This window comes from Pteropus medius, unplaced genomic scaffold (assembly GCF_902729225.1).
Source record: "Pteropus medius unplaced genomic scaffold, Ma_sr-lr_union100, whole genome shotgun sequence".
NCBI classification, from domain to species: Eukaryota; Metazoa; Chordata; class Mammalia; order Chiroptera; family Pteropodidae; genus Pteropus; species Pteropus medius.
In genome coordinates, this window is record NW_024349224.1 from 47005 (window position 1) to 64948 (window position 17944).

A 17944-nucleotide genomic window follows, 5' to 3' on the forward strand; every position below is an offset into this window, starting at 1 on the left:
CGGCCGCTCGCTCCGCCCCCTCGGCGCTGTCCACGCGCCCGGCTGGGCTCCCCTGTCACTCGCTCCTCCGGCCACTCCTTACTGTCTTGGCACAAAAAAGACCTCGCTCCCTGCGGCTGCTGTTACGAACCCCCTCCTGGGCAGCAGCCGGCAGGACAGCAGGACGTGCCCCGTCCTGACTCCCGCCTTCCCCAGGGCCGGTGGCTGCGGGCGGGCGAATCTGGTTGGCGGCTGCTGGCCAAGTCCCGCCCCCCGTCTGTCTCACCGCCCCCCGCCCCCTCCCGGGCCCCTGGCAGCCCACCAGGGGTGACCCCAAATCAGGTTGCCACAGACAGGCCAGACGTGCTCAGACGTGGCGACACACCCCATCATGGCGAGGGTGTGACCCTGGCACAGAAGAGACCTGGGCGAAGTCAGTGTCCGCGGGCTTCGCGCGCGGCCCTGTAGAGCAGGGGTCCTGCGGAAGGGGCCCGCCGTCTGGGTTTTCCGGGCGCGTTTGGCACACGGTGACATGACGGTCAGAGGTTCTGGGGACTCAGCTCCTTCCCACCGGACGGGGAGGGTGGCGACTCAAGGCAAAGCTGACCTGACGTGAGGCTGGGCCCCACCTGGAGAAGGGGGTCGGTGGAGGCTGCGGCTGCAGGGCCCCTCCCGCTGGCTGGCACCATGTGGAAAGCCACCTGGCTGTGAGCAGTGCCCCACACTCGGAGGGGACCCTTGCTGGGTGCCCCGAGGACAGGCCGGGCTTGGGGGCCTGTGCTGGCTCGGATGCGTCATTTTGTCACGTCCTTCCTCATCTCCCGCCCTTGTCCTGGCGTCCCCACACCGCTCCACCTCGCTGTCCACACCTGCAGGCCGCCTGAGGGAGGGGAGCGGAGCCCGAGTCACGGTGGGACCTCTCCCCGCCCCCTTTGCTGAAAGAGGCCGGGGCCTGGGGACGGCCAGCCCAGAGCCCTGCGTGTTGGAGCTGGGGTGCGAGAGGCTCCCGCCCCTCCTGGGCGACATCCCCCCAGCAGCCCCGCAGGCGGCGTGTCTGTCTGCAGGGTCCGTGCAGCTGGGAACGTCCTGTGTCCCCACACTGGTGACACCCCGTGTTTTCCTGGGGCGGGGGGAGCAGGCAGAAGCCGAGCCCGGAGTGGGGGCCAGTCCTGCTCTCACGCAGGACCCTGCCAGGCGGGGACCAGGCCCCAGGCGCTCACCGTCTGCGACATTGCTCAGTGGGGCAGAAAGTGCAGAGCAGGAACTCGCACCAAAGCGGCTGGTCCTGTCCTGTCCTGTCCCGTCCCGTCCTGTCTGGGGTCCAGGCCTGCACTCTTCGGGCCAGCTCTCCACGTGGCCCTGGGCTTCTCAGCCGTTTCCCTGGTTACCAGGGGTGCGCTCTGTTCTGGGCTAGGTGTGCAGAGGTGGCCAAGGCAGCTCCCCGTGTCCAGCACGTTCTGAGACACCACGAGGACTTCGCCTCGGGACGGGCCTGTCACGGGGTCTGTGAACAGCACTCAACTTGCTTTCGACCCTGAAACAGCGCCCCTGGCTGCAGGGATGGGGCGGGCAGGGAGGCTCTGCCGAGCACATGCACAAGCTCTGGGGCGGCGGTGGGGGGGGGGCGGTGTCAGGAGACCTGGTTCCAGAGCCTTCTTTGCAAGCTGTCCGGCAGCAGGCAAGTCGCCCACGCTGTCTTCCAGGCCACTCAGAGCCCCCAGTGTGTGTGATGGCCTGAGAGGGGCTCCAGGGAGTTCGACGAGGCCCCGGGCTCCAGGCCTGTCTGCCTGGGACTGCCTGGACAGGCTGGACATCAGGAGAACCGTGCCCAGGGCAGCCCCGGGCCAGCCCGGGGCCAGCTCCGGGCCCAAGCAGGCCTCTGCTCACCAGGGCTGGCTGAGTGGTTAAGCCCCTTCTTGCTCAGCTGTCGGCTGGTTAAATTACTTTTTAAAAAGACCGTCCTGTGTGGTTTGAAAACCTGAGGCCTGTCCTGGCCTTGGACCAGACCCACAGCCGCTCCGCCCCCAGCCCCAGCCCCAGCCCCGCGGAGGACTCAGGTCAGGCCCCAGCTGCCTCGCACCCCCGGCCCCCAGGTAACTCCTCTTCCTGTCTGTCCAAAGCTCCACCCCGGTTTCCTGCCCTGCCTGCCGACCTCCCACTCCCTTTGCCGGCCGCTCTCTGCCTCACGCCCCTTTATCTTGCTCTGTTGTCCCCTCTGCTCCCCGCCCGCCACCCTGTCCTCACCCTTCAACACTGTGGGGACACATAACCAGAGCCCCACGTCGCAGGAGGCCGTGCCCCTCTGGGCAGTGTCTGCTAGGATGGGAGGGCCTGAGAGAGCCGGACCAGCGGGCACCTGCCAGGGGTCAGAGATCAGCGTTCTCACCTCACACCCTCCATTTCGGCCTCCCAAGTGTAAACGCTGCAGGACAGCTGTGGGAGCCTCGCCTTCCCGCCACGTCCCAGCGGCCCCCTGCCCCCTCCCCCGCCAGAGACCGCAGACCCCCTGGACACTGAGCCCCTCTCCAGCCCTCGTGGGGCTCCGCACGGGGCGCCGCGGGCGCCTCCCACTTGCCCGGCTTGCGGGTTCCTGTTCGGGTCAGGCGCCTCGGTTTCTCTTCACCTCGTGGTGGACGGTAGTTAACGCTGCCGGGGTCTGTCCCCGACGGAGCCGCCCTCTCCGCCTCCCGTCGCTGTGCTGGGCGCTCCCGGCCAGGGACAGGTGCGTTGCCCGGCCGTGCGGGGCCCTCGCTGCAGCGGCAGGCTGGGGTGGCGCTGCCTGGGGTGGCGCTGCCTGGGGTCGCGCTGCGGGTAGGGCGCGGGGGGCGGGGCGCATAGCTCTCACGTGACGCCCGCGGGGGCTTTGTCACATCCCCTTCTACGCGCACCGACGCCCCGAGGTCCCCGCCGAGGGCCCAGCCCGGCCCCTCTAACGGGCCGAAGCGGGTCGGCGCCGTCCACCTCCCGGGACCGCGCGCGGATGAGGCGCGGGCACCGCGCGGAGGGTCAGGCCGTGCGCGCGCGTGACCGGGCGTCCGCGTTTCTCCTCGCTGGACGTCAGGGCGGTGGCGTGTCGCCCTGGAGCCCCTCCGCGGACGCGCCTCTGCCGAGCCAGGGCCCTCGGAGCCGGGCTGCGGTCCCCCCGGGAGCGCAGGCTTTTCGGGGCGCGGGCAGGCACGCGGGCCGAGCTGCCGTCCAGGCCGGGCTCCCTCCAGCGCAGGGCTCCGCCCGCAGCCGCCCGGGGAAAAGAGGCGACCTTCGCCCTGGACGTCGCCCTGCGTCCTCCCTCGTAGCTGCCGGGTGGGCGGGGTGCGGGGAGAGCCGCCTCTGCTGCAGACGGTGACACTGTGTCGTGGGGTGGGGGGGCCTGGGCGTGGGCGCGGCCGGGGCGCGGCTGTCCTCTGCCCCAAGGCGGACCGCGGGTCAGACCCGGACTGTCTGCTTCGTTCTGGGCCTCGCCAGGGTCTGGATCCGTCCTGATGCTTGGGCCACTATTTCAGAGGTTTGAAGATGTCCTCTGTGGTGTTGGTTCGCTCATTCATTCATTCATTCATTCACTCATTCACTCATTCATTTGTTCACCAGTGGGCGCAGTGAGTGGCTGCTCGGGGCCACCCGTGGGGTTGCAGCAGGGACGGGGTGGGGCCAGTCCTGACCACTCGAAGCTGGAGTCTGTGATATCCTGTTACACTGGTAACAAGGGAGGGTGCCAAGGGGACAGAAGTCGGGGTCAGAGAAGGCCTCCCCACCTCCCCCGACAGCGCCTGGCACGTGTGGCCTGGGGAGGGGGCGCAGGGCTCACCATCCTGTGCTGCCCCAGGTCCCCGATGGAGCAGGCGGCAGTGACAGCAAAGGGTGGCAGGCCGTGGCACATTCTAGGAGCCGAGACGGGCTGGGGGAGCACGGAGGTCGGCGGGGGACACGGGTCGCGTTGAGGAATTAGAGCCTTCTGGCAAGTCCGATGGGGAGTCATTGAGGGTGTCCCATGGGGTGGACATGACCATGCCTCTGACTGACGAGATTGGTGGCTTCGGTGCGGGGTCTGGGGCTGGAGTCGGCTCCATGAGGAAGTGGGCGGAGCTGGTGGCGGGGCAGAGAGGAGGCCAGGGCCAGCGACAAGGGCCAGTAGCCAGCCCCTGGTGCCGGACATGACGTCCAGCGACCCTCCTCTCCCAGGAGGCGGCTGACTGGGAGCCAGGCCCGGCAGACGTAGAACGGGCCAGGGAGCTCACACGGGACCCAGAGGCCGCCGGGACTCACACAGCCATCCCAGGGGCCGGTTCCCAGGCCCGCCTGGCTCCCTGTGGCGTCCAGCGGTGACCGGCGCCTGCTGTGGGCCGCGGGGAGGGGACCGCCAATGCCAGCATGCTGGGGACCGCCGCTTGCCCAGCTGGCCTCTCGCTGCCCACCCGGCCCCTCACCCCGACCCCAGGTCATTAACTGCCTGTCCCAGGGCTCGAGGCCGTCGTCCTGTGCGGGTGGACATTGGCCCTCAGCGCGAGCAGAGCGCACGCAGGAGTGACCTGCCGCTGAGTGTCCCCAGGAGCCAGTGAGCTCGGGCTCTGCCCTGTGCCCCTTTCTCGTGCAGGGGGCGGGGCGGGGTCTCATGGGAGTGGGGTGGGGGTGGAGGAGGGGGCGATACGGTGGGACTCGGTCTCCCCTCCTCCATACTCACTGCTGGAAACTCAGTAATCACAGTGGATACGGTATTAGGGGTGTTGTGTGGGGGGACGGGGTGAGGTGATGGCAGCGGTCAGGGTCACGCCCTGGCCTCCGCTCGCGGGGCGGGAAGAGACAGTGGCTTCCACCTAAGGAAACAGTTGTCAGCGTAGAGTCTGAAAAGGAAGTGGCCGCCTTGTCGGCGGTGAGGTCTCCGGGTGGCAGTGTGCGAGCTGCTCGAAAGGCGCCTCGGACACCCCTCCAGGCCGGGCAGCGTGGGGGCCAGGTCTCCCCAGGACCCGGGGCCTCTGGGCACTGCGGCTTTTAATTTTCCTCAGAGCAGGATTTTGTTCTCACCCGGGAGGCTGGCCTTACTTTTCTTTCAATGTTAATGTCCTCCTCTGTCATTAGACTGGTGACATTGTGATACTCCTGTGCGATTTACAAAGCGTGTTGGGGCCGGTGGGGGCGGAGCTGGTCAGACCGGCGGTGGCGTGTGCGGGGCGCTCCACACAGCCGCTGAGCACCCCGGCTGTGCCAGGGCGTCCCGCGGATCTGTGTCCTCGGTGGTGGACGGGCGAGGCCACGTCTGGGGTCTCGCCTCTCCCAGACTTAATTCCAGGGGGGCTGTGAGGGGAGCACAGGGCCGGAGTGTGGTTCACGGGCGTCTCCGGGAGAGGGGGGCTCTGGGGTCCTTCCTCGGTCAGGCAGGACCCAGCCTTTGCTGTGTCTCAGCCGTAGGGACCCAGGTCACAGTGCTTCCTCCTCCTTGACCACACTCGACGCTCCTGGCGGAAGCCCACTCGACAGCACCGTCTACACTTCTGCACAGTGGGCTGCGTCACTGTGAATCCCAGGCCGCCCGCACGGGCCTCACCCCAGGAGAGCTGCCGACCCCGGTGCTCCGACCGGTCATGCCGTGTCCTCGCGAGGGTGACCCGCTGGTCTGGTTTGTCCAGGACTGAGAAGAGCTTGCAAGAGGCAGGACTCGCAGTGCTGAAACCAGGAGAGTCCCAGGCAAACTGTGACTCCTGGTCGCGGTGCCCCGGCGCCGTCCCTCCTGGCCTGCCCGCCCCGCTGGGGTCCGCGAGCCAGGATTCCGGAGTGAGCTGTGAGCTGAGGGCGGTTGTGAGGGCGAGTGGCCCTGCCTCAATTTTTCTTTTCCAGTCCTTTTCACCTGCCCCGTGGCCAGCACAGTGCTCCCTGGTCACTTTGGCTCTGGCCCTAGAATGAGCTGCTTTGCCATCTTAGTTTGTCAGCTCGAAGTGTGTGGCCTCACACCTACGGTTCACATAGCACGTCCCACCGCAGATGACCAGAGCAGGGCATCTTCTTCTCCTCGTTCATAAAGGACATTCGGTGGCTCAGGCATAGGGCGCGTGCTCCGTTTCCGCACGAGCAGAAGTGTCCGTGACTCTGTGGATAGGACGAACGTGCGTGCCTGGGACGCTGTCCCCGTCCGAGTGGGCATGTTACTACTGTCACAGCTTAGGAAGCCGGTGCACAAAGAGGGGCTTTGGGAGGAAACAGGAAATCACACTCGGCTTCCGGCCAAGATGACGGAGTGGTCACCGCCACACGCGCCTCCTTCACGGCCACCTCAGGGTCACAGCTATGCTGCGGAATGACCGTCACCGAGACCCGCACGGAGTCGGCTGAACGGAAGTCCCACAACTGGGACACACACGGGAAGCCACCTGCACACATGACACACGCAGAGGGCAGACTGGGCAGCCGCTGGAGCCCTGCTGAAGCGACTCCTGCTCCGCGGGGTCGGCCCTGCTCAGAAGCTCCTCCACCGTCGTCCCGGCCGGCCTCACGGCCAGTCAGCCCGAGGGTCGACCCTCCCACTGATGCGCAAACAGCAACCAAGGCTCAACCACAACGGGAGGGACACACGACCCACACAAGGGACACACCCGGAGCACCCGGCTCAAGTGACCAGGGAGTCTACACCACTGGGCCCCACAGGACATCTGCTACATAAGGCCACTTTGCCAAGACTGGGAGACCTGGCAGCTCTACTTAATACATAGAATCAAACACGAGGAGGCAGCTAAAATAGGGAGACACCCAACCTGAACAGCAACAAGAAAAAAGAATCCAAAAAATGAAGAAAGTTCAAGAAGCCTCTGGGACGACATCGAGCGTACCGACAGTCGCATGATAGGGATGCCAGAAAGGGAAGCGAGGCAGCGAGGCGCTGAAAACCTCTTCGAAGAAACAATGACAGAAAAATTCCATAACCTGCTGAAGAAAACAGACACACAAGCCCAGGAAGCACAGAGAGTCCCAATAAGATGACCCCGAAGACGCACCAAGACACAGCATCATTAAAACAAACACCCAAGATTAAAGACGAAGACAGAATCTTCGAAGCAGTGAGAGAAAAGCATCTAGGTACCTACGAGGGAGCTCCCACAAGACTGTCAGCTGACTGCTCAACAGGAACTGCCGGTCGGAAGGGATTCGCACAAAATATTCGAAGTAGTGAAAAGCGAGGACCTACAGCCAAGATGACTCTACCCAGCAAAGCTGTCATTCAGAATCGAAGGACAGATAAAGAGCTTCCCGGACAAGAGAAAGCTAAAGGAGTTCGTCACCACCCAACCAGCGTTACAGGACACGTCGGAGGGACTTCTTTAAGTAGAAGGGAAAAGAAGGGAAAAAATATGAATAATAAAGTCGCGAACACTATATATAGGTCAATAATTACTTTAAATGTAAATGGATTTAATGCTCCAATCAAAAGACATAGAGTGGCTGAATGGATAAGCAAACAAGGCCCTTCCACATGCTGCCTAGAGGAGATTCACTTTGGATCAAAAGACACACAGCCTGAAAGGAAAGGAATGGAAAAAAGACATTTTATGGAAATGAAAAAAAAAAAAAAAAAGCTGGGGTGGCAATACATGTACCAGACAAAATAGACTGTAACACGAAGGCTCTACCAAGAGACACAGGAGGACCCAGGAATCCCAAGTGTTTATCTATAGAAACCCGAAACACTAATTGGAAAAGACATATGCATCTCTATGTTCATTGCAGCATTACTCACAATCATGAAGAAATGGAAGCAACCTAAGCCTCCACCGTCGATGAATGGGTCAGATGAGGTGCATACAGTCAGTGGACTATTACTCAGCCATGAAAAAGAATGAAATCTCGCCGTCTGCAGCAACACGGATGGTCCTGGAGGGCATTATGCTGAGCGAAGTCAGACAGAGAAAGACAAACACCATGTGATTTCGCTTCCATGCGGGATCTAAGGAACAAAATAAACGAGCAAACAAACAGAGAGAGACTCATCGATACAGAGAACAAACTGACGGTCGCCAGATGGGAGGGGGAGGGGTTCTCCGTGAAAAGGGGGAGGGTTTAAGAAGCACAGACGGGCACTTGCAAAACGGGCCCAGAGAGGTGAAGCACAGCACGGGGAGCACAGCCAACAATATTGTGATGACTGTGCGCGGTGCCCGGCGGGTACGAGACTTGTTGGGGGCACTCGGTAAGTCTTTTCATGTCTAATCACTAAGTTGTACACCGGAAACTCCTATAATATTGTATGTCGACTGTAATTAAAAACTAAAAAAAAATATTAAGAAAAAAGAAAAAAGAATCACAGAGAGTTGAGCTGAATAAAGACATTTGGAAAAGAAAGAAGGACCCCAACCTGACCTGCGAGGAAGCGCCGGGCGGAGCTCAGCACCTTCCAGGGAATCTTGCTCGTTTGAGTCATTTCGCTGTTTTTCTTCAGGAGCGAAACTCATCCACGGCAAATCTTTAAAGTCGTGGGACTGAATTCCATAAAAAAGCTTCTTTTCTAAGTCTGTTTCCCTTGTTCACCGGCCGGCCGCTGGCCGGTGGCGTTGGGGCACCAGACACACCCGCTGGCCTCTGCAGCCAACAGGCGTTGAGTTGCCGGCAAGTTATTTTTTCCTTCTCCTCTGGATTAACACTGTCACCGTAGGGCTCGTCCTCCTCCTTGGCCCCGAGTGTGAGTGACAGCCACTGTGGCCTGTTCTCAACAGCCCTACTCCGGCTCGGTGTCAGGCAAACCCTGATAAGGGGTGGTCTAAGTCCCTGACTGCAAGAGAAGGAAAAAGTCACCGTGTTCACCGAACGCGAGCCATCTCCGGGCTCGCGTCCTCCGACGCGCGGCTCCAGAACCCACGCTGCGCCCCTGAGCTTCCCGGGTCGGCGCGCGCTCACGGGGTTCGGGTCGCCCGCCTCCCTGCTTCCAGGGACACCGCATCGCTGCCGGGTGCCCGCGGAGCCGATGCCGAGTAAATATTGACAAAGTGCTCTGAAGAGCAAACACTTTGACATTTGCAAGGTCCACCGGAAGGTCTTGTCTGTATTTACACAGTGGGGACGAGCCGCGAATACCAATTGTCCCGCACGCGCTGACATCATTCCGCGTGGGTGGCGTGGGCGCGCGTGGCCAGGACAGCCGCGTGGACACACGGGGCCGCGGCTGGCGCTGGGGGGGCCGCGGGCCGGAGTCTCCCCTCCCATCTGGAACAAACCGCCCCCCCCCACCTCCTGGTAGGACGCCCACGCTCAGCTTCGGGGAGACATGCTTTCCAAGAAGAGAGAGGAAAGGAGCACGAAATCTCGGTTTTAATTTATTGCAATTGGTGCACTTTCTTTTGACTTCGTAAAAATTTTATTGATGTTTTTGTCCTTTATATTTATTAAAGATTGAGCCTCAAAAATGTAATGAGTAAAAAACGCTTGCTTAATTTAAATTGTGAATCTGTCTGTTAAGAAATGCATTAGGGGTAGGAGAAGCATAAGACATATTAATTGACAGACAGGAACTGCTGTCTCTGAGGTTGATACAAGTAATTTATTACTTTAGAAATGAATGCCACCTCCAGAATGTGCTTCATTAATTTCAAATTTAGTTTTAATTTCAAGCTGTTGCCCCTTGAGAAGAATAAGGTGGCAAATTATGTTTGAAGAGCGGGGTTCTTTTTTTTCCTTTGCTCCAAAGAAACGCGTTGTAACCGCTGCGTCTGGCGCGCGCAGGCCCCCGGGCAGGCCCAGCTCCCACTAACGGTTGTGTTTCTCTCTCTTCTCGCCCTGTCGCCCTGTCGCCGCGCCCGCCGCCGCGCAGCCTACGTGTCGGACGAGCTGAAGGCCGCCGCGCTGGCGGAGGAGGACGCGGAGCCCGACGCGCGCGCGGCCGAGGGCGCCCCGGCCGCCAAGTACGCGTGCGCCGAGGCCGCCGCGGCCAAGGCCTGCGCCAGCGGCCAGGGCTCGCCGGCCGCCGAGTTCTCCAGCCACGACCCGGACAGCGAGTCGCACCTGAGCGAGGCCAGCGACCGCATGGCGGACTTCGAGAGCGGCTCGGTCAAGAACGAGGAGGAGGCCCGGGAGGCGGCGGCGCCGGAGGACGCGGCGGGCGCGGACAGCCTGGAGCAGATGAAGGCCGTGTACCACAACTTCCTGTCCACGTCCTACTGGTCCAGCCTGACGCTCAGCCTGCACCAGCCGGCCGGCGACCAGAACGGCGACAGGAACGACGGCGGCGGCGGCGGCAGCAGCAGCAGCAGCAGCAGTAGCAGCTGCGGCAGCGGCAGCTTCGACTGGCACCAGAGCGCCATGGCCAGGACGCTGCAGCAGGCGTCGCGCGGCCGCGCGCTGCCGGAGCCCAGCCTGTTCAGCACGGTGCAGCTGTACCGGCAGAGCAGCAAGCTCTACGGCTCCATCTTCACGGGCGCCAGCAAGTTCCGCTGCCGGGACTGCAGCGCCGCCTACGACACGCTGGTGGAGCTGACGGTGCACATGAACGAGACCGGCCACTACCGCGACGACAACCACGAGGCGGACAGCGACAACCCGAAGCGCTGGTCCAAGCCGCGCAAGCGCTCGCTGCTGGAGATGGAGGGCAAGGAGGACGCGCAGAAGGTGCTCAAGTGCATGTACTGCGGCCACTCGTTCGAGTCGCTGCAGGACCTGAGCGTGCACATGATCAAGACGAAACACTACCAGAAAGTGCCTCTCAAGGAGCCCGTCACGCCGGTCGCCGCCAAGGCCGTCCCCGCCGCGCGGAAGAAAGCGCCCCTGGAGCTGGAGCTGCCCAGCTCCCCCGACTCCAGCGGCGGGACCCCCCGGGCCACGCCCGCGGACGCCAGCGACGCGCTCCAGAAGAACCCCAACCCCTACATCACGCCCAACAACCGCTACGGCCACCAGAACGGGGCCAGCTACGCCTGGCATTTCGAGGCCCGCAAGTCGCAGATCCTCAAGTGCATGGAGTGCGGCAGCTCCCACGACTCGCTGCAGGAGCTCACGGCGCACATGATGGTCACCGGCCACTTCATCAAGGTCACCAGCTCGGCCATGAAGAAGGGGAAACCCATCATGGAGACGCCCGTCACGCCCACCATCACCACCCTGCTGGACGAGAAGGTGCAGTCCGTGCCGCTGGCCGCCACCGCCTTCGCGTCCCCCTCCCACACTCCGGCCAGCGTGTCCCCGAAGCTGAACGTGGAGGTCAAGAAGGAGGTGGACAAGGACAAAGCCGCCCCCGACGAGAAGCCGAAGGACAAGGAGAAGGCCTGTGAGGACGAGGAAAAGTATGACGTCTCCTCCAAGTACCACTACCTGACCGAGAACGACCTGGAAGAGAGTCCCAAGGGGGGGCTGGACATCCTCAAGTCCCTGGAGAACACCGTGACGTCCGCCATCAACAAGGCCCAGAACGGCACGCCCAGCTGGGGGGGCTACCCCAGCATCCACGCCGCCTACCAGCTGCCCAACATGATGAAGCTGTCCCTGGGCGCGTCGGCAAAGAGCACGGCCCTGAAGGCCGCCTTCGGCAGCAGCGACGCCCTGCCCCCCGTGAAGAGCCAGACGCTGGTGTCCCCCCCGCCCAGCAGCCAGACGTCACCCCTGCCCAAGACCAACTTCCACGCCATGGAGGAGCTGGTGAAGAAAGTCACCGAGAAGGTGGCCAAGGTCGAGGAGAAAATGAAGGAGGCGGGGGGCACGCACTCTCCGCCCGGGCGGGCCACCCCGTCCCCCTGCGGCAGCGACGCCAGCGAGCCCGCCAAGGTGGAGGCGGCGGGCGGCAGGAGCCAGGGGGGCAGCCCCAGCCCCCAGCGGGCCGGCGGCAGGGCGGGGAGCCCCCCGGCCGAGCCGGCGGAGAACGGCCAGGAGCTGGGGCAGCCGGCGGCCGGCGGCCTGAGCAGCAGCACGGCCATCATCACGGACCACCCGCCCGAGCAGCCCTTCGTGAACCCGCTGAGCGCGCTCCAGTCGGTCATGAACATCCACCTGGGCAAGGCCGCCAAGCCCTCCCTGCCGGCCCTCGACCCCATGAGCATGCTGTTCAAGATGAGCAACAGCCTGGCCGAGAAGGCGGCCGTGGCGCCCCCGCCCCTGCAGCCCAAGAAGGCGGAGCCCCTGGACCGCTACTTCTACCACGTGGGCAGCGACCAGCCCATCGACCTGACCAAGGGCAAGGGCGACAAGGGCTGCCCGCTGGGCTCGGTGCTGCTGGCGCCCACGGCCGCGTCGCCGGCCGCCGCCTCGTCCACGGGGGCGACGGCGAAGGCGTCCGCCATCGCGCCCTTCCTGTCGAGCTCGCCGCTGCGTGAGAACGCCCTGTCCGACATCTCCGACATGCTGAAGAACCTGACCGAGAGCCACACGTCCAAGTCGTCCACGCCGTCCAGCGTCTCCGAGAAGTCCGACATCGACGGGGCCACGCTGGAGGAGGCCGAGGAGGCGACGCCGGCCCAGAAGAGGAAGGGCCGCCAGTCCAACTGGAACCCGCAGCACCTGCTGATCCTGCAGGCGCAGTTCGCCGCCAGCCTCCGGCAGACCGCGGACGGCAAGTTCGTCATGTCGGACCTGAGCCCCCAGGAGCGCATGCACATCTCCAGGTTCACGGGGCTCTCGATGACCACCATCAGCCACTGGCTGGCCAACGTCAAGTACCAGCTCCGAAGGACAGGTGGGACCAAGTTCCTCAAGAACCTGGACACCGGCCACCCCGTCTTCTTTTGTAATGACTGCGCGTCCCAGATCAGGACTCCGTCCACGTACATCGGCCACCTGGAGTCCCATCTGGGCTTCCGGCTCCGGGACTTGTCCAAGCTGTCCAGCGAACAGCTTAACAGTCAAATAGCACAAACCAGGTCGCCGTCAGAAAAGCTGCTGACGTCGTCCCCCGAGGAGGACCCGGGCACCTCCTACCAGTGCAGACTCTGCAATCGGACCTTTGCGAGCAAGCACGCCGTCAAGCTGCACCTCAGCAAAACGCACGGGAAGTCGCCCGAGGACCACCTGCTGTACGTGTGCGAGCTGGACAAGCAGTAGCGGCGGCCGCGGCTCCGTGAGGCCCTGGTCCGCCCCCGCGCACGTGCCGGGGTGGCCCGGCCCGTTTCGTACCCGTGCCCGGTGTGTCTCGGAGGCGCGTGACCGGCTGCGTTCTGGTGGGACACGGAGGCGGAGGCGCAGCGGTCAGCGCGTGGTTCGCCGCGTGGACGGGACCTCCGGTGAGCACCCCGATGCTCCGAGCTGCATGCGTCCGCGGACCGTTTCAGCGTTTCCGGCGAAGCCGGCGCACTTCCGCCGCGCGGCTGGAGCGTGCTGGCATCCCTCACCCTTTCATCTTTAGCCCTCTGAGGACTTGAAAGCACTTTTGCATTAATTTGGTTAAAAAAAAAAAATAAAACAAAATGCTAATGTATGAAGCTCTGTTTTTTAAACTCTTTACCAGCTTCGTTATAATTAATACTATGAACCTCCATTTATGCAGGTCTGCAGGGGTATTACACGCCTTGAAATTTAAAAGAATATTATTTTCACATTGAAACATAGATGTATATATTGTATAGATTTCAGACTCTCTTATGAAAAATGTGATTGTGGTTAAATGACCTTTTTTCCTGCATTTATAGCAACAGTGTTTTATGTACCTGCTATGCTCTGGGCATACGCCGTGCCTATGTAGAGTGTATATTTCTTTTTCTTTTTTTTTTAAGGTCTATGGGTTTTGTTTTATACATGCGAACATTGTAAATTATACAGAAGATACCACAGATAGCATTTATAAAGTATACAGAAACATTATCTGAAAGCAAAGTATGATTGTTTGTTTATACAGTACATCTATATTGATAGAGGTTCATGTTTAAATTATACGTATTTATTAGCACCATATTATCATTTGTTTTGAGCAGTCTGAATAAACGAGGCCAGGAGATACATCCGTGGCAGACAGCATCGTAACTATTTTGCACATGATTTTTAAAAGTATTTATTAGAAATCAAAGAATGCTCAAAATAAACTCAGTGCTCAAAGGGTTAAGTCTATTTGAAAAGGAGAAAAAAGGAACATCAACAAAAGAACTCGTACTGTATTTCCCAAACGTTGCTAAAGAAAGCCTTTCCCGCGACCGTACTGTACTACTTTGCTCCAAAGCCGCGGGCACTCCGGGCCGGCCTCCTGGCTGCTGGACAGTTCTGCTGGACGCCTTCTTGTTTTACTCGGTAACTTTCTGTTTGTTCTCCCTAATTATTCTCCCGAGACCCCACACTGCAGCTTTATCTCGAGGCTTGTGAAAGGTAACCCGTGGTTACCGGCTCGCCAAGTGATCCTCTTCTCCATTTTTGGCAGTTAATTTGCAGAAGTAACTGACAGCTGACACCGTGCGAGAACCTGTGTATAAAATTCCGGCATGTAAACAGCACAGACACTGTAACACACTCTGTGCCCCGTTTCGTTGTTGACAATGAACCACCATTATGTGACTCTTCATATAACCCTTTTTTCTACGGCAGCATTAAAATTGTCTTTTTGCTATAATTTTGTGTCGCATTCACAATTATATCTGGAATGGGCTTCGACTAACGAGCACATTAAGCGAGATTGTATGCGATCTGTTTCCGGCTGAGCCGGCGCCGCGTGTGCCAGGCGCCTGGGCCCGCAGCCGCCTGCACGTCAGGCAGCGCAGTGAACTTTGCCGTGCGGGCAGCAAGGAGCAGTCCGTGGAGGCCGCTCGGACAGGGTTTTCTCCAGGAGCGAACATTTTAAAGCGAGGAAGACGTTTTCCCGGGGTCGGAGTCTCTGTGGGGGAGGGACGTCAGCGGGGCACCAGGTCACGCTTGGTGACGGTGTCCGGCCGGGCTAGGTCTCCCCGCCGGATGCGAGAAGCCGGGTCCGTGTCCTGCAGACGGGGACAGAGGTCTTCCGAAGACCTCGTGCCAGGCGTGACATGTTGGAGTAGCAGAGCACAGAGCCAGGGTGGGCGGGGGCCTGGTCCAGGGCTCTCTTCCAGGATCACAGATAACGAGGGGCAGCGGGGCAGGCCGCCTGCCCCCACCCCCAGGAGGCGCGGCAGAGCATTTATAGGATAATCGCGAGCTTTTATTAGCCCCGGAAATCATGCCAACGAAACGCTGGGAACATCGCGTGAGACCGTAAAACACCTTTATTGCCGTGATCAGACGGCCCGCGCTCGGTCCAGCAGAATGGCAGCTCCTGCCCCAGAATCACATGGACGAGGGATGCTCCACAGCCGGGGACCCGCCAAGCGCCGGGCTCCGAAAGGTGCTCCTCCGCGAACAGTTAAAACGAGGCCCTTTCAGAGACATTTGGCGATGCGCCTGTTTGTGCCATTTGTCCCCGCCCCTTTTTGTCAAGACGAGCCCCGAATCTGAATCTCGTCTGCTCTGCTTTCTCTCGGAAAACCATCTCTCTCCCAGCTTCTGGAGAGACACTCACGAGATTTAAAACGGGTTTTTGGCAAACGGGGAGCGCCGTGCTGGCTGCGCCCTCGCCCGTGATGCAGGCGCGCCGGGCTGCGCCTTCAGGGAGGCTCCTGGGCGGTGGGACTGTCCTCGCCTGCCCCGTCTCTAGGCACCATCCGTCTCCACAGTTCTTCGCCCCGTGAGCCTTGTCCTGGGAGGAGCTGCGGGACACAGCCTGATTCCCTGGGGACGGTGCCCCCCTTCCCCTTCCGCACCCTCACATCCCGGAGCCCAGATTTCTACTCTCGGATTTTTCACAGCTTAAATATAGCGTCGGTTTATTAGACTCCAAAGTCCTGCGTCTAACGGATTAAACTGATGACACCCCCCTCGCCAGCGGGGCCACGTGGCGTGAAGGGAGACGGGATCGTGCGTGCGGTGGCAGGGGGACCCGGGTTGGGAGGAGACCTTGACGCTGGCCCGCCCCTCGCCGCCCCCCTTTCCGCCCCCGGAGTAACCCCAGGACCCGCGCGTCTGGGCGCAGACGTAGGCCGCGGGCGTCGCTCGTTCGGCGCCGGGGCTCCCAGCTGGGAGGGGAGGGGCGGCTCACGCTCGGGCAGGAACGAACTGCACCTCGAGAGGAAACAGGGGCCCTGGCCATGAGTGCGAGCCCCGCTGGGCACAGTCGCAGCCCCCAAACCACGCGGCGTGGTGGGGGCGGGGCCGGCCGGGGTGCGGGCCGCCGCCCGGAGGGGCCTGGCCGCACTAAGCCCGTGTCCCGGGCCTGACGCGCAGTGCCCTGGTGCCCGCGGTCGGTGCTGGAGCACGCGAGCGACAGGAGGGCCGGCTCCCCCGGGCCCGTCTCTAGCTGGGCCCCAGGAGGGGGCGGGACGCTGCCGCGGGCGGGGGTTGTAACCGCAGGTGCGGGTGACCCCGACCTCAACGGCCCGACCCGGCTGGCTGCAGCCCCTCTGTACATCTTCCGGCCATCACGTTTACACAGTATCTTAAAATAACATTTGTGATAAATGTGCAATTTAACTAATTTATGGTGCCGTGATGGGCTCAGGGCTACATGCAAGATGAAAATCTTAAATGGAGCTTGAAGAGCTCAGCTCACAACAAGAAATCAATATGCCACAGCCCAGCTCTGCGCGGCAGTCAACATTGAGCAAAATATCAGTGATGTGTCTTTAAGTTTCAGGCAGCAGGAATTCTATAATTAACCAAAATCTTACATAGTCACACAGGGTTGGCTGTGATGGGGACCCAGACCTCCCTGCGTCTCCGTTCTATTTTCATTCTGCTGAAGGAAAGTGTCCTGCTCCGGTGCGGGTGGTTGTCCCCGAAGTCCCCAGCAGAGCTCGGGAGCCCTGCCCTGCAGCCCCGGCCACCACGCCGACTTCGCCGCCCAGCCTGACGGCCGCCTGCCTCTCAGACCTGCTGCGGCCGAACACTCGAGAAAAAGGCGTGCAAGGGCAGAGCCCGGAAGACGAGGCAGGGTCGGCGAGGCCCCGCCACACGCACCCCCGGTGGAGCCGGCGGCCGCAGAGCCGCCCAAGGCGCCCAACAAAAGCAGGTCGCATGGCGCCGTGTTTTCAAATCCACCTGTGCAGCTCCTCTGAAATTGGAGAATTGCAATCGCATTGTGTTCTGTGGACGATTTAGCACGGAAATTACACGCTTCGCGAGAAAGGGAACCACGCGAACCCCGCACACTCCCCACTAACGCACGCTCTACCTGCGGAACAACACGCGTTACCCTGCTAGCCAGCAGGAGTTACCGTTTTCCTCCGCTGGAGTCCCTTCCACTGACGGAGGCACCGACTGTCCTCCTTGCCCGGGGTTAGTTAGCGGCCATGGTCTTTGGCAGACGGCTCCCGGACATGCCTTCCCCGGGCCCTGGCTGCCGACACCTCTCAGCAGAAGTGGAGCTCGGGGACACGGCCACGCCTCGGGGTGCCCAGCCTGGCTGACCCGCTGTTGGGCTGTCTCTGAGCACAGAGCTTCTGGGAAGAAGGGTCCTCCCTCCCGCGTGGGGCTGGCAGCTCTGCCACCGCCAAGGCCGGACTCAGGCGTCGGCTTGGCGCCCTGACCTTCCTTGACTGCACTGGCTCCCCGAGCCAGAGGGAGGCGCTGCTGGGCTCGTGGCTCTGCATTTCTGTCCCGGTAGGTTCCCCAAGAGGCCACCCCAGGGGAGTTTCAAGTCAATCAACCTTGCCTGGGAGGCGTGGAGGGTTCCGAAGGCGTCTCAAAGCCCCTCTGGTCAGGGACCGCGGTCCCTGCGCGGGCCACGTGGTGGCCTTGCCGAGTGTGGTCAACGGCTGACAGTCTGTGGTGTCCGACAGTCCTAGACAGTGTGGTGGTGACTCAGGCCACGGACTGGACATCGAGAGTGACTTGAAGTTAGCAGCGTCTTGCGGCTGAGCCGTCGGGGGCGGCGCCCTCAGCCCCGCTCCAAGGATCCAGATGTTTTCAGAATTGAATTCCAGGTGACAACGAGCAGAGCAGCTGCCTCTGCGCTGCCTCCATGTGACGTCCCGTACCCACCGACCCTGACTCACTCCTGATGCGACGGTGGTCAGCAAGGTGACCG

The 17944-nt window shown here is 61.6% G+C and overlaps 1 protein-coding gene across 1 annotated transcript; it reads left to right on the forward strand.

The window, feature by feature from the left end:
- The first annotated feature begins 3975 nt into the window (after positions 1-3975).
- On the forward strand, positions 3976-14464 carry TSHZ3 (teashirt zinc finger homeobox 3). The gene is made up of 3 exons (XM_039881083.1): positions 3976-4062; positions 4156-4295; positions 9606-14464. Exons 1-3 carry the CDS (start codon positions 3976-3978, stop codon positions 12970-12972), a joined length of 3594 nt encoding a protein of 1197 aa, XP_039737017.1. The 3' UTR covers positions 12973-14464.
- The last annotated feature ends 3480 nt before the right edge of the window (positions 14465-17944 follow it).

Excerpts from the sequence above, each read along its gene's own strand:
- TSHZ3 (XM_039881083.1), top strand. The coding sequence starts at position 3,976 with ATGACCATGCCTCTGACTGACGAGATTGGTGGCTTCGGTGCGGGGTCT. Across the intron at positions 4,063-4,155 it reads TGAGGAAGTGGGCGGAGCTG|GAGGCGGCTGACTGGGAGCC; the intron begins GTGGCGGGGCAG and ends CTCCTCTCCCAG. Across the intron at positions 4,296-9,605 it reads GCTCCCTGTGGCGTCCAGCG|AGCGGGGTTCTTTTTTTTCC; the intron begins GTGACCGGCGCC and ends TTATGTTTGAAG.